Raw genomic sequence first — 23,812 nt, 5'->3', positions numbered from 1 at the left:
GTAGAGGTGCAGACACCCATGACCAGCAAACCCCTTTAGTGTCTTTTGGTTTAAAAAAAATAGAGAAAGAAAAGGGAAGACAGAGCAAACACCTGTGCCACACCGGGGTGTCCCTGGCCGTCGCTTCTCTATTCAAGAAGGTTATTTCGCTAACAAGATTGTTCGGCTTGCCATTACAAGAACTCATTCCGCGAGAGCTATGAGGGCAGAATTCTGCTTTAATGAACGTGGCACAATCAAACGAAGGATGCATTGAAGTCCATCTCAGATGAGGCCCCGGTGGTGTATAAAATAATTATGGGCATTCTTGTGAAAGGCCCTCATTAATAAAACTTTAATGCAAGAGAAAGGGGGCATATGACAAAGCAGCAGAACCACCGAAGAGTACTGCAGCTGCTAATGAAGCCAAACATTAACATCTCACCCCCAGAGGATAGCAGAGGCTCGATCTGTCTGATTTCGCAGTGGTGTAAACAAAACAAAACAAAAAAAAGAAATAAAACGGGCACAGGAAGCTCTCATTAGGCTGCCAACAAAGACACGGAGGAGTCGTTTGTTTCTCACGTTGCCTGAGGAGCGTAATCAGTCAGTCCAATAAGCATGGGCGGTGACTGCTACATTTATGTTTGCTGAAACTCTCGTCTTTCTTCAGTTTTTCTGAACAAATATTAAAGCAAAATGTAGGCTTGCGAGTGAGAATACGTAGTCAACTCTGATAGATCGTTTTAGAGAATTAGAACTATCATTTTAATATAAAATCTATGTCCAATTGCCTAACTTGCGGGTGTAGCTTTGTTAATAATAGGGGTGTGAGTGTCTGACATTCCCCAATAAAGGATGTTAGTACCTCAAATAAAAACGTTATGTGGTGGGCTTGTGCAAGGGTTGGGTGTGCGGAGTTAAAGAAATTAGTTTACAGTCTGAACAATCTTTGCAGCCTTACTGTGTAGGTACAACCATCCTCTTAAAAAACAATAACATACCCTTAACCAGTAGCATCTTACAAAGCCCAGATGAATACCACAAAAACGCTTTACAGTGCAGTAAGCCAAGCACAAGACATTGTGCCACGTTTACAAAGCGTCACAGTGCAATTCCACATTAACACGACACACCAGAAGATACACACATGCGGCATGGCATTGTGCCATTTCAGTATTGTCTGCTTGGGATGGGTCACTGAATTGTACATTTCTTTAAACGAGGTTCTTTAAAGTGGACCCTACTTTAAAAAAAATGCTCAATGTAAGATCACAGGCCAAACAAGTGTGCAGGGCATTTTTGTGATCTAGATGAGTAACTGAGGCAAATGTAAAGAAACACCAAGTTTTGATCACGCCTCACCCTACCTCCACCACCTGCTGCAGAGAAACTATGGAGTGAATCAGGCATTCACTGGCAGTCACCACAGATGTATTTACAGGCAGGAGAGTGGCAGTCGCGGCTTGCGCTAATGGAAAGGAGTGGGGCGGTGTGTGTGGGGGAATAATTATTTAAAATAAAACAATAAAAATTTTTTTTTTTTAAAAACAAAAAAAACACTTAGCTACACTCCTGCATCGCGCCTCTGTCTCGCTGGCGAGGCAGGCACAAGCTCCCAGCCTGCCCTGCGCCAATCCTGACGCTGCTCAGAGCAGCGTTAGGATTGTCTGGGAGCACCCTGGCTGGGCGCACCCAGGCAGACTGGGAGCCTGTGCAGGCTCTCTCCAGCCCAGCAACCATGTTGCTGGGCTAGAGTGAGCCCTGTGCGCATGTGGTTAGGCCGGCCCGAGATGGCCGGCCAAACACACATGCGCTCTGAGGGGGAGTGCTGAGCACTCCCCCCCCCCCCCCCTCACACTGGTCACCCCCATGGCCCCGCCCCTTCCCCCCAAAAGACGATCATAAACATAGTTTTTGGGGAAAAAGGTTTCCAGCTGCCACTGCTAGCGGGGGTGCGATGCTCCTCTGCCCCTATGGAGGAGCCGCCCCTGGAGAGTGGACTGTTCTCTTGCCTCAACTCAATCTGTTAAACATCTAAATTCCCCATTTAATGGTAAGCCAGCCAGTCAGTAAAGGGCCACAGTGCAATAGAGGTGAATGGTGGATGATATTGTCCTTGACCCAGTCATCTAGGGTAAGGAGTACATGGAGAGCTGCACTAGCCTGGTCTAACTCGAGTGAACCAGGTGGAGGGCAGGCAGCAAGAGCAGGCTTAGCAGCAGCCCAAGCACAGCAGCAGCCCAAGCCTGTGGAGGTGAGCTGAAGGAGATCAGGCCCAGCAACAGTAGCAGACTAGGCTGGGTGGTTCAGAAAAAGCTTTCAGAAGCTAAATAAGGAAACTGATTAAACCTGAGAGACAGCAGGAAAAGCTGCAGACTTCCTACCAGCATATAAAAACATAAGACCCAAAATTCCATGGATGATATAAAGAAAAGTGTAACACTGCCACACTTAGGTTAAAAAAAAGCCATAGGCTCTTAAGGGGCACTTGTGAATTAGTATTTTCCATATCAAGCAATCCTGGCCTCCCAGGAAGTGTTGCTAATTCACTTGTTGGGAGAGTTGGCCCTGTCACCAACAGAAGTTTTGTGGGTGACCCCCAACCATTGCTGTGTGTAATGCCTTTGGATAGGTCACTCGGTTCACTGTGACAGAGACCCACAAACACCCACCACCTATTTCTGATCACAAGCCCCCTCTCCTTGATGATGTCAAATGTAATGTTTCAAAGCCATGGGAGAGGTCACTTGATAAGCCAACCAGCCAGTCAGCTGTGGTATATTAAGCAAATGACAAATACTGGATGGTGTTCCACCACACACACTGACATGAAGGTATGCATGTGGAGTAAATAATGGAAAAAGTCCCACTAAACTTTGCAGACCCAGTATTGAATCCTACGTATGTGTATAAAAAAAAGTGTCAACAAAAACATATTGATTCCTAAAACAAAAAGTGGGCGTGTTGGCAAAAAAAATAGATGTGCTAAAACTGGAAAGCAGGAAAAGAGAATAGGAAACTGAGGTAAGGATCCTAGTTTTCCGTTTACTATTTTTATCAGGACAATGAAAACGAAGCATGTAGGGGAAAACTCTCACGTAGAAGGACTGTCTGAAGTTTTCAAAATATAAGATCTGTGCATGTCAAAACAGTCATATTTTGCTCCTACTCCACCCATGGTGAGACTGGAAAGTAAAATCAGGCCTGACAAAAATTACCAAAGGAGCCCACACTGGAAGAGAATGTGACTCTAAGGGAGCCCTGGGGGAGTCCTTTTGGTTCTGAAAGTAGCCTCCCTAACCTGTAACCTACCAGGGAAATATTAGAATGCCCAAATGGCTAGTTCAGCCCTGGATAGTTCTAATCAATGTTCTACAAACCACTCTCCAGAGCCAAAGAAACAGTGGCCTGCAACATGATAAAAAATAAGCTTTATCAAGTCCCAAACACAACATAGGACTGTATTAAGCAGGTGTTTTGTTCAACAGAAGAAATCAGCTCAATCACTGGACTATTCAGGTTAAACCCTGAAAGGTGGTAATGCTACTACACGATTATGATGAATGTTATGTTTAATTTGTGCTGGTGTTTGCCAGTGCTTTGCACTGGCACCCATTTATCAATACCTGGACACAATAAAGAGACTTCACAAAATGGAGGTGCTGTGTGTGTTTTTATCCGATCACATCAGTTAAGTGTTCAACTATTTCATGTATTATTTTTAATTAAAAAAAGGGATCAAGCTCGCACTTCCAGGACATTCCTACAGTTTGAGGTGAGCTGAAATAGTCCACATGAGAATGATCCTTAGTCGTTGACACTCGCATCAGCAGCAGTGGCTGAAACTTTAGGTTGTGGTAGCCGCAGTGGACTCCTGTAAAATACTTATGGACCTGGCACTTAACTTTTTTACAAATTAAGCACTACTTTTAACCAGCCAGTCATGAATTGTCAACTGAGACTACATTACCATGGGCAACAGACATGGCCTTAATCTTGGAGCCCTCTCCAGTCAAATCAACTGCCATGGCGAAATGCCACATAGCTCAACGGCACACGTTTAAATGACACAGACACAATTTATAAGCATAGACAAATAGAGTCGATCAGAAATCATAAGGCATCCCTGGTAGATATGATCAAAAAAAGTCCCAAACTGCAGGACACCCCGACTACAATTGGGGCTTCCATGTTTAGGCCATGGCAGCATATCCAGCTCCGAAAGCATCCCCCAGCCTGGGCCCGCCAGGAAAATGCCAGAGTGGCAGAAAGGCCAGTCCAACCTAGTACTCAAATCTGTAAGCCCAGCACAACAGGCAGTTCCAACAAGCTTTTTATGCTTCTTGGATCCCAGCTGTTTGTTTCCTGCTGGCATGCTTTTCGGGATATACCGAGTGTGGAAGCCTCGGCATACAGACTCTGCCACGGGACATTTCTCAGTCATGACCAGATTATGCCCTTTCTACAACACAGACGGGCACATTTTAAGAGGATGCACTGCTCTGTCTGCTATCCAATGTTCTAACAGCGTTCAACAACACAATTCATGCTTTCCCCGGTGAATACACGGAAACAACGGTGGTGGTAAAAACCAAGGATTCAGTGGTACAGCACATAGATCAGGCCCCGCCTCGAGGCTCAGGAAACAAACATATTCAGTCCGTTCCCTTTTGGCTTGAAGTATGTGCTCATTAAAAAGTCATTCTCAATCCCGTGATGGGTTACTTCATTAGAATGGAGTAATTAAAAAACTAAATTACTACAAATGGGAAGTAAATCCCTAATAAATAGGGACGTGCTGACAGTAAATGGCCTGAACATCCACCACGGGAGTTATAAATACCTCCTCACTGCTCATTGATATGCTTGCCTCTGCCTTACAATGTCTCCCACATATGCCCTCCCAACACCCTTTCCCGCGCAAGCACTGGCACCATGGAGAGGGTGGGTGGGCTAGCGGACCGGCAGTGGTACTGAGGGGGCGGGGACGCCACCTACCTCGGCATTTGCAGATGAGGCAGCCATGACTGTCCTGCTCAAAGCCCACTGCGCAGACCTTGCCACAAGGGACCTCTGGGCACTTCTTACAGCGACAGATGTCACAACCGTGTTTGTTCTTCCTGTTTGACAAAAAAACAGCCATATACTGGCTATTAGAGCAAGAAAGGGAACATTAACACTTCACAAAGAAAAAACGCCTCATCTGATACAGGTGTAAGAGTTCAAGGTTATAAAGCAAGCACCATGTGTCAAAACAAATTCAGCAGAGAAGCAACTGGTTAAGACCCATCAACCCATAGGAATAACTAAATTATTTTATGCATTTTTAGGTCATGGAAAAAATATGAAGAACTCCATTAACATTTCATGTTATATTTGCACACAACAAACTGACCACACTTCTTTATCACAGGGACTATCCCGCTTTTTAGGATTGTTGCTCCATAGGGCTACTGCAGGAAACTGCTTATGGCGATCTTACTATCTACCTACATAAGAACGCCTGACTGCTAGAAGGAGCCTCAAAACATGCCTTAATGCTAGTGGAAGGAGAGCGCCCGAACAGCAAAATGTCATTTTACTTGGGACTATAATCTTGTATTGGAGCCACCCATTTGCACATAGCACAGATCCTTAGGTGTACTAATCCATACTTCACACCTCCATGAAGGTTCCTTTCAGAGGTGGTTTTGTATGGCCGTCTGCCTCTAGAGCCGCTGTCCTTGAAGCAGGGCAGCAAAGTCGGTTGCTTAGGACAATGCCACAACAGCAGTATCACGGTTCAGGAGAACATTCCAAGAAGCCAATGAGGTCTGACAGCATATTTTCATGATACACCTCACACAGCAAAAGGGAGGAGGCTGGGTCACAACACGGACCCCTGAGTGGCCACAATAGACTCTGGTCATTGGAGACAGGGTGCTGCTCTCAACAGCCCCTCAGCATCTCCAAGATGCGCTGCCTCAAACACTGGCAAAGCAAACCTGAATTACACCCCAGAAACCGTGGCCTAGCATTACTAAGTAGGTAGATCATTTTACTGGATAGATTTAAAAAAAGACATTCACACTCAATAAAAACCATACCAAACATAGATAAGTTACATTATTTTCCTAGGCTAAGCCAAGCATACACACGCAAAAAAAACATAAATAACTACAATGCATAATGCGCTGTTTATGAACTACAAACGGATCTAAAAAATGACAGTGCAACTATTAGAGCCTTTAGGACAACACGGGTTCTTGTACAGTACCAAGATAGCTTTCCATATGTATCGAGCATGTGTCGACTTAATGAGACACTTCAAATACAAGGCAGGAGGCATTCTTTTTGGAGCCAAGCTCATCAGAGAGAGGTGACGAGTATTGCACCAAGTGCCGAGACACAGCACTGCTGGCTTCGTACCACTTTACACCTGCTCAGCTTTCAGCAGCACAGTTCCATGCCAGATGCCAGTAAAGAATTACAGTCGCACAGCTACCCCGGTTCCATCACTATCTGCAAGAAAATCAAAACTCTTCAAAGAACAGAAATCACCTATTTCTTTCTAACATGTGCTAGGTGCGCCCTAAGGGGAAAAAAAGATTCTCACAAACCTATTCTCAATTCATTTCCAAACATGGGATTGCCAGATCTCATCAATGGCACCCTGAAATTTAAAGAAACACCCTTTTTGTAGAGCCCTAGTCACCACAAGGTGCACACAATTATGCACACACACACGCACACAGTAGACAACAGAAAACAATGAGAACACAACACAAGACTGCTTCTACTTGGGAGTCCCACATAAAGCTTTATTTTCTTTTAGGCTAAGAACGATTTAACCACATAATCAGAAACTAAGTGGCAATGGTTACAAGATGAAAGTCAGGTCTCCAGAAACTGCAAACGAAGAGGCCACCTAGACAGTTATGAACACCACCACCGCCGCCTTTGCAAGGGACACCTGCCCCACAAACCACGGCCCCATCTGCTTCCTGAAAATCTGCACCCCAAGAAACTGAATCCAATAGCAGCAAAGGAACCATAGACAAGCAGGGTAATACTAGTTCTACTCGAAACTACTTTTAAAATAACTTCGAACACCTTATAGGGCTTGCGTTCAAACTCTACCAGTGGTTTGAGGACAGTGGCAATAGGGTTCAGCTCCGCAATACGCCACTTATGCATGCCGTGCTTTCCTTATACCTGGAGGAGTTCTACAGGTTCATTAATAGAGTCTGAGCTTTGCAACACAACTTGAAAAGGCTGCAAAGAACTGGACACTTGAGCAGGATGGAGGTCCCAAGTCTCCTCAGAGAAGGATGAAGCCTGGCACCGTAACCTGCTGAAGCGTGATGCTTTTCAAGGGGCTGCTGGCATTCCAGGTAAAGCGGGTACAATCAAGTGCTTGCTTCAGTCATATATAACCGCAGAGCAGCGTGGGCTGCATGTTCTGGTCTCTTTACTGGCAGCTAGATGGCTCGCACCCAAGAGGAGGCATTAGTCTCAACACATACTAAGACGAAGCAGCATGTGTATGCCTATGGGGACCTTTGCTCCTCAGCTACTGAGCAAGGGAGGGCCCAGAGAATACCCCACACTTCAAACCAAGGGACAAGCAGCTCCGAGTGAGCGGATGAGGCAGGCGAACCCGGCAGTTGTTCACGAAACTGCTCACCCTGGGGGAATTCACAAATTCTTGAATTTCTTTCTTAGTCTCCATCCTTCTTGCAGATGTTTATCAGTCTCTGTATTATCCTTACTGTATTTTTTACATCTATCTGCCCTTGCCACTTATTTGTCCCTCCATCTTTGTATTTATCCTTCGTTGCCTTCTCATCCATCATCTGTCCTTCACTGTTGTCATTCCTCGATCTCTACATCCATCTATCATCCACCAGTCCAGATTACCTTCCACCCATCACTATCTTTTCTCCATCCATTCATCCTTCTCTCTGTTCATACGTCCGTTGATCGTCCATCGTCTCTCCACCCATCCCTCGTCTCTCCACCCATCCCTGCATCCACCCTCTCTCCATACTTCTTTACATCCATCCGTCCATTTCTGCATTCATCCTTTCTTCCCATCGATCTTTGTCAACATGACTCCAGCCCTCTCTCGCCGTCCTTTCCTTCCAATGAAAGTGGTCCTTATTTATCATCTTGTATCTCAGAGTTTCTGATCAATGTCAAAGGAGCCCCACACATTAATTTAAAGCGTTTCATTGTTCACCGACTCTCCCCACCCCCTTCCGAGCTTGTAAAGTGGGGCCTCAATGGGGCCCCAGCTACACAGGCCGCTGGACCTGCACATGAAAGGGCAAGCTGTGATTGGTTGACGTTCGCCATCTGCAAACGTCACCAAGCGGTGACTCGCGCAAATACTCACAGGTATCCGAAGGGACAGGGCTTGTCGCAGTTGATGGGCTTGCATTTCTTGGGCCGCGGCCGGCACTGGCAGATCTCGCAGTTGTGAACATCCGTCTGGAAACCAAAGGGACAGTCTAAGGCGCAGCCTGAAATGAGACCCGTACACAGCTCCTCCCCTGCGGAGAACAAACATCGCCATTCAGCATAAGCGTTCCAAAGAGCGGTACAACTATTAGTAATTGAAAGCACAACGATAACACATTTGCCAAGGCTGACAGCATTACACCTCCCCCTCCAGGCACAAAGAGTTTTGCTGTCCGTATTTTTATTTTCCTGCAGCCTTGCACCTTATTCCCTTCCTGAATGCTTTTCATGACTAGCACAAAAAAACTTTTTTGCATTAGTCCTTTCTCCCCCAGACAAGGGGAAAAAAGCAAACACTTTTTTGAGGCACATAAAAGCCCTTTTAAGTAATTTTTACGCTTTTAGTTATACAATATGGGCCCATTTAACCACATTGTGATGGAGCGCTTTTCCTTAAAGTTATCGTTTCTCAGGAAAGTGTTTCAGTACTGACGTCAGAGACCAACCAGAACACCTACATAATGAACTACGCGTCCTGCCGTTCCACAGCCGCAGTAACGCATCCTACAAGAGGGCCACACTCAAGACAATTTCCAGCCATCCATTTTAAAATATTCGGGAGAAAAAACAGGTGGCGTGGGTGCGGAAACACTATTTCAGTTACTACTACACACAGATCAATAACAGACAAAACTGCAGCAATCTTCATCTCAAATTTCAACTATTCTCCTCCGTTCATAATGCTTTTCCTTCTATAACATTCTGGGCCTTGCTGAGTGGCCTGTTTTCTTGAAAGCTTCTAATGTATACATTAGTAAAAATTGCAGAGGCTCCCCTGAAACAGGGTTGTGTCCCAAGGTGCCATGGGCGTGCATGCCAGCCAGGTGCAGGCCCCAGACTCCTCTCCTCCCTTCCCCACCCGCTCATGACCGAACCAGCACGCTTCACGCTGCAATGAGACTGCACCACAGTCCCTGACCGGGATGGGTGTGGGGGGTATTAAGATGGGGGTTTGGAGCATTAGAACAGATGTATGGTTATTCACCTTTGTTTTTTCATTTCAGGAGTCATTGTGCTTATTCAATGTCATGTTTACATCCTCTTTTAGGTCGAGCACAGCAGAGTGAGCAAGCACTGTTTTTCGACCTGTTGTAATCTATTCTGTGGGCTTTAAACACACCCATCACTACCATTTGTTCCTGGGCTTGCCTTTCAACAATCCATTGATGTCACTGGTAAATGCTTTACGTTTGTCCCGCCTTGAGGCACTTTTGTTACGCTTTGCAGACTGACCCTATTACATGGATTATTGCACGAATGCTGATAAATGCGGGAGGACAAACTACTTTTTCCTTTTCTCCCTCTCCTTTGTGCTCCATGGCACTTTGAGCCCGCACGACATGAACTTGATCAGCGGTATTGGAGCGCTCCTCACCTTGTTCACACTGTTACCGACTCTGAGTTATTTCAATTTTGCTTTTGTCTCTCCCCTTTGAGGTCCATGCCTTTCAAAAAACCCTTGTAATTTGTAAATGTTTTATCTAAATAAAAACAAAGAAATTATCAAAGTGGCTCTCCGGGCACTGCAGGAGAGCCGATACCACAATATTCACTGCACTTGGGGAAACTCGCCACATAATGCTTTGTAAGCATTCTTTTTCAAAACATTTGGCCAATAACTCAGCCTGTGGTGGTCCTAGGACAATGGGGCCACCTTCAAAACGTCCAGCACGACCCTCCCTTTCTGTCTAGGTTAGTGGGGACCCCAAAATAATAGCCCATCCCACCATTCAGTGTATTTTTAAGCTCTCTAATGGCTGCAACTTTTGTTTTGCACCTGGGAGCAGCTTGTGTGTTGAGGGCCTTGTTTGAAAAAATATTCAAGTAGGCCTACTAGCCGTTTAGTTATATGCAGTATCAATGGAATTATGTGGCAGAAAGGCCCAAAATATGTAGTTGACCAATTAATGTGGCAAAAAAGTCTAGTTATCCATTTATAAAGCCAATAGCTTAAACTCAAGTAAAGGCAAGAACTATTGCATTGCAAATGCTTGTTCCTCTTGCAGGCCGTAATGGTATATAGTATTTATGTGATTGGCGGGTGAGGTCATGATTGGTGGGGACATTTGGGGTCCATATACAGCATCCTTTTTTAGACCAAAATTAACAGCGGCATCACCGGACCCTCCAAGCGGTGTTGGCAGCAAGACAAAGGAGGCTGCAGTGGTGCAAGGGGTTGGGGGGTGGCTAACAAGCGTCCTCCCCTAGCAACCACCTGCACAGGTGGCACAAGCTAGCACAGGCTCTTGGGAGACAAGGAATATGGGTGTAGGGGGTGCCTGAGGTAGGTCTCCTAAGGGTACTCAGACCCTTTGCACAGGAACTCCCCTCTGTATGGGAGGGCGGATGTTGGGGTCCTCCCATAAGGAGGGACCCCCATCCATTGTCCTTTATGGACGAGGGGTTTTGAGAGTAAGGGTCCCAAAACAAGTCATGATCTCACTTGGAATGCTTATGTTTTCTTGGCTGCACAAGAACAAACCTAGTTATGGTTAGGTGACTCCCATGTACTAGAGTCTCTGTTAAGGCTAGGTGTCAATTACGTAAACAAGACATAATTATTGTTGTTTATTGAGCAGTAATGTTTATAATTGTGTTTTGTGTATATTTATAATAAATACAGTGGTGAGGGGGATCTAACCCAACCAGAGAACTGGACTGGGACTTTGTCATTAGAATTGGGTCTGCAGAGGCTTTCAGGCGACTACCTGCCACACAGGTAACATGAAGTGCACTATTACTTCCCCTTCAGGAGGTGTAATGCAGGCCCCTGCAGCCCAGTGGCCCTGTCCCCCAAGCCTTCAGGTGTCCCCAACCGATGAGTGGGGGTGGAGAGGGTGGGGAGTGGGGGTGGAGAGGGTGGGGGGGGGGGGGTTGGTGGGTGGTGGCGGGGTCATTCAGCTAATGACAATGAATATTTGTGAGATATTTGAGACTCAAAGACCATTCGCCACATTCTGCAGGGGTCTGGGGAGATCATTTTGCACGTGACCACGGGCCCACATTTTGATTTCTGCACCTTGGAATGGGGATAAACCATGAATCCACCATGGTTTCCCTGTTTTTGACCGCAAAAATTGCAATGTGCCGCATTTTAAATATGTAACCTCGGACAAGATTTACCTGACAGCAACAAATTGCAGCATTACTGCACCAGTGTTAATTCTGATTAGACATAATCGTAAATTTGTGCACAAATCGGAAATATCACAGAATGAGGCACTGTGATTATGTGGGCTGGTCCGGGTTGCACTGATGCAAAACACGTACTTTTGTTAGAGCAGGAGTAGCAGTTCTTGATTACTGCCTTTACTAGACAGCAATCAATTGTCGAATCCTAAATCTGATTTTCTCTTCTGGATGGGGCAAGATTAACTTTTTAACCCATTGTGAGGTCCTGCAGCTAGAAAACATGGTCAGTGGGCAGTTACAGAAAACTATGTTCTCAGAGAAAATACAGAGAAAAAGTATACGAAAAGTGCATGAAAGTTGGTAAATTCACTGAGAAATAATAGCTTTAATCAGACTTTCATATACCAAAGAATTGGGGTGGCTGAAAGAACAATGGTAGGGAGATCTTTATGTACGAGATATCACATCTGTAGCACTAAATGCTTGTGGTGGGCTCGACTGTTCTGTCCGGAGTAAATCATGTAACAAGGTTGCAGGTTTTTTAGTCACAATCCCCAGGGTGTTCCACCTTCCAGGTATCCTATGGTTAAGGGTACCTGAAGTAAAGGTCGACTCCCTGAAGACGCTAGCCGGTTTGAACCCTTAACGACAGAGAAACTTCTGGGGCCAGAACAATTTGCCCCACAGAAAGGGTCTGGCAAAGCACAACCTTTTTAACAATACAGACGCAGAGTCTTCCTTCTGAGACCTTTTAGAGATCAGAGTCCAATTCCCTGCCTCCTGACAGTCACCCCACATCTATCGCTCCCATGAATCCTTCCTTTCTCCATTCTCTTATTCGGCTTTAGCATTTATGTTCAATCATCAGATTCACCCTACCACGAGCGCTATTGATACTGAGAGCGCCAGATACTCTATATGTTGCTGCCATCGGGTCATTTCGGATTGACTACATAGAGCCCTTATCCTCTGCTCCTGTAAACAGGGCATATTGTAGATCACCGCCTCAAACGATTGAGTCGCCTCTATAGGGCATTTATGGTGACTGCCCTTAACCAGTGTACATCATGGGCTGCTCCTCCGTCACTTGTGGGTGGGCCCGATGGGCATTTATCTGGCTGCCGCAACCAATGTATGCCATGTGCTGCCCCTTTGCTGCTTCTGCTGGACCCAGCAAGCAAAGTCTGAAATCTGCCTGGCACTGTTAACTCTCCATAAGACGAGGGTAACGCCGTTCAGAAGCTGGGCATTAGGTCCTAGCACCAACATGTGACTTCTCCAATTTGCCGTATTTTGTCTTACTTTTGAAACCTTGACTACCACTGACAATGCCACCTGTGGATGTGGAAAATTATTTTAATTACAAATTGTTTAAGGATGCACTGGGCCACACCAATATCGGGGATTGTTTAAATGGTGTGCACAAGCATTTATTTTCTTATTTTTTTCAGAAAATCGTTGAAATACAACTGCAGCTACGGTGTCTCTGAATGTGAAAAGTATCATTTTAATATTTCACAGCCAAGGGGAAGTATTTGGAATAGTTTGAAGGTAACGTGGAACACCTCTGCTGCTGTTATTAATATACAGAACAGCTCACTGTATTAAATTGCATTTCTCATTGACCTACTGTATAAATGTTAAGACTTTTGCTCTAGACATGTAGACATTTCCTTAGACATTACCGAGTTTAGATATTTTTACGTTTTGACATTTTGCACTGCACATTTTAAAAGTGCTGTTTTTTTTACTTTAGAAAGGCATTGCTCACTTCAATTACTCATGGGGCTAATAAGAGCTATTTTGTTTGCATTTAGGATTTATTATTATTTGACTTAGGGTAATTCCCTGATTATGATTACTGTAATGAGAACTTTGATATCTGAATAAGTCTGCAAAATTGAGAATTGGAAAACCCTAGTCGTGCATACTTTTCTTTAAAAGGCATGGTTTAGATTGTGACCTCTGGATTCTCTCTTTCCTGCAAATTAACCCTTCTTAATGTTAATTGGGTTGGCGTGTGAAACACAAACTCAGCCATCACTACTGGGTAGACTCTAAAGAGGATTCATAATGACTGCATGTCTACTGTGTATACCTGTAGATTCACTTCATCGCTCCTAAAACAGAATATTTAATAATTTACAATATGTGTCTGTCCCGAAACTACTCCTCAGTTTCTCCTAGATGGGCTCAATATTGCATTTCTGTGAGCTGCCCATCAACAACGCACGCCAAGCACTATGCTCCTCTCCCTCCTGTGCAGACCACATAAAGCTTTTCATCTAGCTGCTCGTATGGAGTGCTCTCCCGTCATCACTTCTAGATAGACTTTAATACTGAGATCATCTACCATGGCTGGTTGCAAACAATGCTCGCCCCGGGTCACTCATCTGAGCATCTGCACAGCTGCCCATATGCGGAACATAAGGCGGGCTATTCATCCGCTGCCCTGGGTGATCCTACGGAGACCCCGCCTCAAGCAGGCACAACATTAAATGTTGGTGAAGTCCGTATGTTCTCTCTCTCTCACTCGTTTACCATCCATTACACACCTAGGCACCGTGACCTAGGACAAGACTACAATACTAATCTGATCACTCACGGGCAACACCGCAATGCTTCCCATATAAGCCACATTGCAGTTCAACACGCTTCCAACAAAGCACTTCCTCCTGTTGTAGCTTGCTACCCATTGCCCGATACAATGTGGCACCTAGTCAGGGGCATGAAGGTCTATCTAAATGAAATTACAATTAAAAAAAAAAAAAAAAAAAAAAAAAAAAGCTCAATGGCGATCATGTACTGTGGGTAAGGGAGCCACCTAATGTCAACAAAAGGGAAAAGACACATAATTAGCAAAGACGTGGCCCAGGCATACAGTGCTCAGTTCGGCTTTTCCTTAAAGAGTAACTCCCTTGAATCTGAACATGTAGCAACCCTTTGACTTATTCTTTCCTCCAAGGCTTTGAATGCTTTAAAGAGTGGTGTGTGTGACAGCCAAGCTCTGCGTGCACTTTCTTGCCTGCAGCAGGCCCGGCGTCTGAGTGGATGAAGTAATGTGCTAACCATGTGGCATTGACCGAGGCGTAAACACAATTGATACTACAAAGGCAGTTTCTTGTTATTCAACGGACAAGTTAAAAACATTTTCGAATTAATGGGAGTTCAGCTTTAATGGTTCATTAATATGAACTAGCAACAAAGACAGAACAGAATAGAAGATCTGTACTCTGATGAAGACGGGAAAATCAGTTAGAAACAGTATTTAACTTGTGCAAGGTGACTGGCACTGGAACTCATTTTTCTAATGGTAGGCCTGAAGCCATGTTTGTGCTGCCACGATAGTGGATGACACAATGATGGCTGCAGTCCACTAGTGACATTTAACAATTCAGGCCCTGTGTACATTCTGCAGCATGTAGCAGGGACTTATAGGCAAATTAAATATAACAATTAGGAATATTCAAATTACACCATTTTAAAATGCGGAGCACAGGACCTTCACAACTGGTTAGCAAGGGTAAAGTGCACAGAGTTATAAAGTCAGCAAAAATATAGGGTTCGGCAAAGGTGAAAAATCTTGGTTGACCACATCAAAAGGCAGACTTTCCTACATGGACTGGGACCTATCATTCATCATCATACTTTGAGAAAGAGAAAATCATAAAAGGTGGAAAGGAGGAGGAAAAGAAAGAAAGGGAAAGAGTGACAAAGGAGGGATAAAAAAAAAATTCTGCAAGAGTGAGATGGACCAAATGTTCAGATTTTTCACCAAAAGAACCAAAAAGCGGCACATTTAGTTTCTCAACATAATGCAAACCTTTTGATGGCCCATTTTGTTAATAATGTAGTAGGCAAAGAGGGGGGTAAATATTGAGAAACTCCGAAAAAATAAACTAGAAAAAAAACTGTGCAGTAGGCTAGTGGGAAAAGGAGAGCAACAAAGATAAAAAAAGATGTTTACCAGCCCAATGTTTGCCTCCTCCAACACTGGCAGTCATAGCAGTCTGGTCAGCCAGTCTCCTTCTGTGTACTTTTTCACCAACATATACTTTGGGCTATAATATGGATATGTGCTTAGAGATGCTTTCCGGGTTCAATTTATCCTTTCTGCAAGTCAATCTTAAAGATACCTGTGGCACTAGCTCAATGGTGTATAGAAAATGATGCTGGCCTCTGGAAAATGTTGTCAGAAACGCATAATAGGAGATGAGTACATAGCGTGGAGCAAACCTCGGACTCGGAGCTGGCAATTAAAAAAAATTACATTGGTCCAGGGTTTCGATTAACTATTAAATGGTATGACTGCTTTCGGTCAGCTTCGGTACGCAATTCTATCTCAGTGGGGTACAAGTAGGCTTGGAATCAGTTTCAACGCTCCTGTAAGTAGAGGCCACGTAGCCTAGTGGCTTCAAGCACCTGCTGGTGGCAAGCGTGTGTGTATACACAGCCACTGATGTGAATTAAATGACTTGGGTAACGGTTAATAAGGGTGAAAGTGACATACAAATATGTCTCCCGTCTTTGATATAATAACGTTACCACATCTGCTCATGGGAGTCATTTAGGGGTCGCAGCTGCGACCCCTAAATCTTGCTTCTTGCGACCCATGACAATACCTTTGCGACCTCTGGCCTCAGTGGTGGCAAAATCAGTGCCAGGAATGCAAGGGCAGCTGCTCCTTATGGACGTTAGTTGTGGCTCCACTTTCCTTGTTTCCGTCATATTTTTATTACTGTAAGAGTGACTATTTGACTATTCATTATTACTGTAATAAATAATGCATTACAGTTAGCTGAAATATGTTACGGTAAGCAAAAATGTTTTTTAAATATATATTAGGGGTGAGAGCGTGTTAAAGTGAGAGAAAGTGTATATGTGTGAATGTGTGTGTGTGTGTGTGTAAGAATGCATGCATGTATGAATGACAGAAAAGGTAAAATGGCATGTGATTTCACTTCCGCTACCCCTGGCATTTTTGCATTTGCTACTGGTAAGGTATCCCAACATGGCAGGATGACGTGAGTGTACTGCGCTCCCTCCCGACCATTCTTCGGGAATAATGTTCTTAATGACTGATCCGATAACTAATGGGCACAACTGTGACAACAAAATACGACAGCATCTGCAAACACCCGTCAAGCGAACAATCGAAGAGGTATCATGTCCAAGCACTGTCTGCTGACGTCATCCACGCCATGATTCAATTCCTGATGTGCCGCGGCACCTAATGGGAGCGGTGCCCCGCTGGCTGAACAAGAAGCAGCAGCTTGCTGGAATATCCTCGCCAGGCAAGGTCATATTGATCGAATATTCTTCCGTCTTGCGAGCCGTGCCGCGCAGCCCGCGTGGCGGGGTGTTTGTAAGGCATTCTGCCGGCAGAAACATACTCCTCGATTAGAAATTCAGTCATATCTTTCTCCGGCTGGTTCTCGTTATCAATCTCATCCTAAGCTGTCACGGAGCTTGCTGCAGCTGACAGAGAAATTGTGAAATACTTCCAGCCATATTTATATTTTATGCCCTGCCCCTCTTTTTTTCATTGCCTGAACGGGCAACATGCTCTAAGATGTGTGTGCAGTTTACGCACCGAGCGATGCTCAGACCTGGATGAGAGCTGTGGCATGAGATTGATGGCATGGCCCTTCTCTCTGGAGAACATTTTAAGACCAACTATCCGAGTCACCACAAAAAAAACACTAAGAAATGCATCCCAGCAGAGCATGGGCCAGACTGGTGGAAGCCGGCAGAGATTTGTGCAGGTGCCGAGCCTAAGGAATATCAATAGAGCCCACCATTGCTAACTACCTGGGCAAACAAGGCTCTGAAAATCTGTTCAACTTCTGAAGGTCGTAACTCGATGTCTTGATCTACTGAAAGTCAGAGGAATTACAGTTTGAGGAAATCATTTTAAAGGTCTCTTCTTCAGACTTTACAAGGGTGGGCAATTCCAAAAGGTCTGGCTTTAAAGGAATTTTTGTATGTCAATGTGACGTGTTACAAGTGGGCAGCATTGAAATGAATATGCATGTGGAGCCAAAAACTATAGAATAGCATTAGTAAAGGTTAAAGGTCCAGTGAAAGTTGCACTGTCAAGCCAGACCTAAAAATCTGCGTAGGTTAAAGACTGTCCTTCTCCCATCTGTGCTGATGTTGGAGAAGAACGCCACAAAACATCTAGTTAGCAAAACACTTCAATAGCATTAAAATGTTGTGTCCTGCAGAAATTTCAACTTTAGGCAGCTGGATGAACAAAATGATCACAGCTGTGTGGAGGGCAAGCCCTTTTGAGGAAGCACGCAACTTCTGCCCAATCAAAACATGTACTCCTGGCTCCCAATATGTGGGTGGAGCCAAAGACCCTGTCAGGTGATGCACACATACGCTGTCGAAACTGACCATAAAAAGGCATCAACGTGCAGCGGCAACACTTCTCAGCAACGTGCTGCCTGGTGTGAGGATTAGTTACATCCTCTGCCAAGTTACCTTCTGGCATACCTTCTCTTCGCAGAGGGGCAGCACTGGATGCTTGCTGGGGCAATCTTGCACCACCATGCCGTTGGAGGCTTAGTGAATCATCTAATATTATCCTCTCTTAGCACTGGTCCTGAAGAATCTTTATGTCACACGCTGCTGGGTGTAGGCATCAAGAGGGCATGGTTTGAGGACTGTGCTTCTGCCAGAAGATAGCGGTGTACCATAGATGCCCTCAGGTAAGGAAAATTGCATAGTCTAGGGACAGAGAGCCAATCATACCTGTGGGCTCCTGGTGCTACTTCATCAGCAGTAATAATGAAACATGACTCTGGCAGTAGCTTTGTAGTAAGCCTGTTTCTAGCAGCCTGCATGTTTGGCACCTGAACAGCATGGAATTAGGCTAAAAGTGTCAAACAACTTTATGGCGATGGACTATCTGCACATGACGGTCTAACACTGGAAATTGTAGGAACATAGGGATTTAATGTGTGCTTTACATTCATTTTTTTGAACTGGAGCAAGGGATAAGGAGCAGTGGTGCACAGCAACGAGAAACTCACATTCTAATAAGAGTTGGAGAAAACAAAAGCACAGCTTTTTTTCCAGGATAGGAAAGTGCAAAAGTAAAACAGTGACATTTAAACAATATGGTCTTTAAGAATATGGGCAACATCATTCTCTGATTAGTTTCTCGCTGCCAAAATTAAGCAACATTGTGACATTTTTACTTTATCACACCTAATATTGTGATATTATGTATGCTTTGATCGAAAATCACAGCAAGTGTGCAAAGCTGTGTGTCACAATATCCAGTGCCATATGCAGGGTTTATCTGCAAGTGATGTCCAACCCCACGTTACCAAGGAGCCGGGGCATGGTTTGGTGAGTAAGACGGGGGAGGGGGAAGGTATGATATTCATATTTTCCAACAATCACACTAGCATACAATGTTAAAATACATTATACAACAAGCAGGGCGCATGAGAGTGGCCTAAAGAGGAGTGGAAAAGGAGAGGAATGCCAATTAGTAGGAGCACTAAGAGAAAAATAACCAACAGTTTTGAGGACTTCAAAATAAGAGAGGGGGAGTGCGCGCGCGTTTTTTGTCTGTGTGTATGGAAAAATAAATATGTGGTGAAATCCAACAAACACCTCACCATGTCCAACTGAAAGCCCCTGAGCCCAACTATTAATCAGACAATACATTTATTAGGGGGGTGTAACACCCCAAACAGCCCCCCTAAAGCTGCACCCCTGCCAAGGAGCCGAACGACATGCAAGCAAAAGTCTAATCGAAGCTTTTATTCGCTATTTGGTCTGCTTCAGAGACCTGCCCAGGTGCATAAGTTATGGTTATCGAATAAATCTATCCTGCAGAATGTAAAGTAGAAGTTACTTACCAATGGCGATAGTCTTTCAGCAAATTTACCCCCCCACCCCCAAGATTCAATGCTTCCCTAAAGTTAGGCAGGAATCTGGGATAGATATATATATATTTTTAAACATTTTTGTTTTTCGGATTTATTCATGATGATAGCCCTTCTAATAGCACCCTGTTTTAAAAGAGGTAAGCCCTGCTAAGTAGTCAGGACTGGTGGGATGCAGGTATCCCAGAGTGCAGAGCTCCGTGGAAGCCATTTTAATTCCTTCAGCAAAGTGTGTGCATGCAGCCCCCACCTCTGTAAAATGGGGATACTGTCTACCTGTCTCGTGAATCTTGAGACAGGACACCTGTTGGGCAACAGTTGTTCCAGGTAAGATACATTTCCAAACCCAAAACAGACTACCAAACAACACTGAAAAAAAAAACAATTGAAGATTCCACTGACTATCCTAAGAGGTCCTAGTCTTACAGTAAGCAATACACCGATCCCTATGCCTGGATCACACTGAAGCAAATATTTTGAACATTTGAAGAGTGTAAAACTACCTCAACCCCCCATCATAGAGCTAGAAAATCCAATAGGACAGGGGGGAAAACAGAGAAGAAATTTCCTCCACCAGTTTAGCAAGGAGGAGCTCCTTTCATCTCCGTGGAAAGCTGTGCACATTATGTCCTTTTTTGTGACACACTGGTCACTTTATGTCAAAAGCTACTCCAGAACAAGAACACCACTTCGGGATTGCACTCTCATTTGGGTCCTTCTTTTAGAAGTCTGATTTGCCATTTGCTAAGCCTGGTAATTTGTTTTTGTAAAAAGGCCATTTCCACATCATTTGAGCTTTCTTCGGGAACGTTACAGATCTTATCCATCACCTATTCTTTATACGGTTGGCTGGTAAGGCAGACAAGACTTCACAACCAACCTGCCTTCTCAGTTTAAAAAAAGAAACAAAAGTCTTTAAAGTAGTAAAGTCTCCTCCTTCATCCACCAAATAAGCAGCATTTTATGCTTTTCAACCCTCAACAAGAAAAGAGTACTGAATTGGTTAAAAAATAACAAAGGTGCCACATGTTGTTTGGTGGAGCCAGTCACAGCGGCTGGGGGTTACAGGATACCTTAGGTGCTTATTCATGATTACACCATGTGTCTCTTTCTTCCATACCCTACACTTCCTGTTTCCATCTCTTACTCTTGGCATTCTTTTAATCTCTGCATTGCATTCTACCTTTGTTGCCGTTTCCCCATCTTTCTCTACCTCCTTCCGTCTCCCTTTGGTGGTTTTCTCTGTCTTTCACTGGGTCATAGTCTAAACATGAAAATTAAGTTTCACTCCCTAAAATTGAGTGCCAATGTCCAGCACAGGCAATGACTAGCACAAATTGGGTTCTGAAGTAGCATGATACTCGTCGAAAAAAGAGCTTTGACACCTCGTGAGAGGTAGTAAGCGCTATATAAATACAATTACAAAATTAAACACAGCAAGAGACCAATCTCTGGTGAGTCATCAGCAACTGTTGCAGATTTGGTGTTTGAGCAGGAGAGCTATACAGTGGAGACCTATACAGTGCCTCAGCTCAAAAACTTCTGCAAGGAGTTCAGGTGTCCTTTTAAAGGCCTCACAAGAAAGGAGAAGCTGGTAAAGGTGCTGAGGGCCTGGTTGGCAGCCATGGAGGCTGGTGAGCACGCAGAGGAGGACAGTGTGGATCTGGAGGAGCAAAGTCTACCTAGTGATTCTGTGGCACGATAGGATCTGCCTGGGGGAAGGTACCCACCAGGGCATGCAGCAGTGTTTCTTCTAAGTGTCTGACCCCAGAGAAACTGGAGGACAAGCGGGAAGCTAGGAAGCACACTTTGGAACTTGAAAGGGTCAGACTGAAATGGAGGCAAAGAAACTGGCCTTAGAAGAAATGAAAATGATCTTGGCTTACAAGCGTAGCTCAAAGGAGCTGGACTTCAAAAGCCAGGCCAGCACAGATGGTGGCATCAGATCATGAGGGCAGTGTGAAGGAAGGGTGCACCTACCCAAGACTCTAAGGAAAGAGTATACTAAGTAGGATGACATACACAGGTGCTTTCAGGGCTATGAGGCAGCTCTCCGCATGCACAGGGTCCCTGTGAGTGATTGGGGGCAGGTCTGTGGAACTACTTCACAGCGAAAAGGAGGGACATCTTGTTGGCACTAGGGGCAGTTAGCAAGCTCATCTACACTACAATGAAGGGTGACCTTATCATTAGGTATGGCCTGACACCAGAGATGTACAGAAGGATGTTTAAGGGGGAGTAGGAAACTTGATTTCCAGACCTGGCATGAGTGTGTGGGATTCCTTTGCAGAGCACTGGATGGTTGGGTGAAGGGCAGTGAAGTAACAGATCATCAAGGACTGTACACTTTGTATGGGAGCACTTGTCTGTGTTTTTTTTTTAGAGCTGCACCAGCACTTGATTGGCAGCAGGCTTTCTGGCCCCAGGAAGCTTGCTAAGGAGGTGAACCGCTGGATGAATACCAGAGTCCACAAGAAGACAAACTGTCATTCTTTGTGGTAACAGTTATAAATCACAAACGTAGTCAAATGAATACTAAATTAATCCATAAGAAGCGTAGTTGTTTGGCATTACTACTGTGAACAGCCACAAAATGAATAAACAATCAAAGACATGTGATTTCGGCACTTGAACCACACATGCATGGGAAGTAATGCGTCTTACCCTGGCCAGACTAGAAACTCATTCTAAAAACCATCATGAATAAATCAAACTATCACAGACTAAAACAAAACGAAGCAGAGAGAAATTATCCTTTTTCAGTTCCAGAAGGAAAGACAATGCCTACATTTGTTAGTTATATTGAAGTGAAGCACTTTTATGCAGTAGTTCAGTTTGGTCAGCCTAATGTTATGGAAAATCTTCCTCTGAATAGGATGAACGTATTTTCTGTGCAGTTCCATTTTATTTTAATCTACATCAGGGGGACACATGATAAACTACTTTGTCATGTCCTGTGTATTTTGCCAACATGCACTTCTCCTAAACTAATGGCTTTTATATTCGAACATTTTCGGGATTATGAAAAACCAAACTTCCCATTTAACAGTTTACTTTTACACTACACCAGACATTTTATTAAACGTTTTACTTCAGCAGATGAAAATAAAAACGAAATTGCAGAGAATTTCATTAGAAAGAGGCGACTGCAGTAGTAGAGTATCTTTTCAAATGTAAGTCATTCTTATTCAATTTTAGCTAAGGCTACGTACAAAATCAAATTACATTTTTATAGGGATAACGATGGTGCTTCCTAATTTGAGCCAAATATAGAATTCCAAACATGTGACATAACACAAAAATGACCCATTGTGGGTGATCGGCATACTCACTTGTCTTGCAATGACAGGTTCGACAGCCATTCTGATCCAGTCGGAAACCATAGACACAATCCTTTTCAGTCAGAGTGCAGTTCACCAACAGCTCACATGTGGGCGGGCCTATTGTGATATATGTTGGTTCTGTAAAAGAGATTTTTTAGACAGTTAAGAAAATCATCGGGCACCTGTGCAATACCTTTTAAAGACACTACAAAATGCTACAAAGTACGATGTTGTGAAAACATGAGCAGGGAGATACAGCATGACCAAAAACTATTTCAACCAACCACAGGCCTCAATAGTTATTTATAATAATAATGTTAGCTTTGTGGCAAAAGAGTAGTATCCTTTGTTCTATTTCATTAATTTGTACTACAAATTTTGGATTGATATACAAGTAGATGTACTTGCAACATTAGAATACAGATAACAAAAAGGACATTCACGTTTTAAAGTGCATTGAAAGCAAATTAAGTTGCAGTTTTAAAATATAGTGTTACTTCGGTTTGCACCTGTGTTTAGTATTTCAACTCATGTAAATGCAGGTTAGTATTAAGTTAGTACAATAAAAGGAGTAATGTGTTAGATTTTTATTGCTTCGTTATTTTTTTTAAGTAGGGTTCAAGCATTAGAAAGTTTTGAAGTTGACAGAGCTGTAGTGTACCTTGTTTAGCATTAATAATTTGAGGTGGAGAGTGTTTTTGGGCGTCCTGAGATGTTTTTGCTTTTTATAGCATTGTAAAATGCATTGCGCATTTTCTAAAGTGTTTTTTGTGCCTGTTAGATAGTAAGATATTGCATATCTAAGGTATGTTTATTATGGTAGATGCGAGAGGTAGGTTAGGTATGGTAGGTAGGTATGTCGAGTAGTTATGGTAGGTGTATGTTCGTAGGAAGGTTAGGCATGGTGGGTAGGTATGTAGAGTAGTTATGGTAGGTAGGTATGTATGTTCGCAGGAAGGTTCAGCA

General features: G+C 44.0%; 1 protein-coding gene across 3 annotated transcripts in view; it reads right to left on the bottom strand.

Annotated features, from left to right (window-relative positions):
- Positions 1–23,812, bottom strand: part of CRIM1 (cysteine rich transmembrane BMP regulator 1) — a 752,848-nt gene that overhangs the window by 99,244 nt on the left and 629,792 nt on the right. For all 3 annotated transcript variants that reach the window (XM_069235322.1, XM_069235323.1, XM_069235324.1), the window contains exons 8-10: positions 22,856–22,984; positions 8,360–8,516; positions 4,981–5,102 (exon numbers count right to left, since the gene is read on the bottom strand). In XM_069235322.1, coding sequence (XP_069091423.1) covers positions 4,981–5,102; positions 8,360–8,516; positions 22,856–22,984 — 408 coding nt within the window. The remainder of the gene's footprint in view (positions 1–4,980; positions 5,103–8,359; positions 8,517–22,855; positions 22,985–23,812) is intronic.

This window comes from Pleurodeles waltl, chromosome 5 (assembly GCF_031143425.1).
Source record: "Pleurodeles waltl isolate 20211129_DDA chromosome 5, aPleWal1.hap1.20221129, whole genome shotgun sequence".
NCBI classification, from domain to species: domain Eukaryota; kingdom Metazoa; phylum Chordata; class Amphibia; order Caudata; family Salamandridae; genus Pleurodeles; species Pleurodeles waltl.
This window is presented reverse-complemented; position numbering and strand designations above follow the sequence as displayed.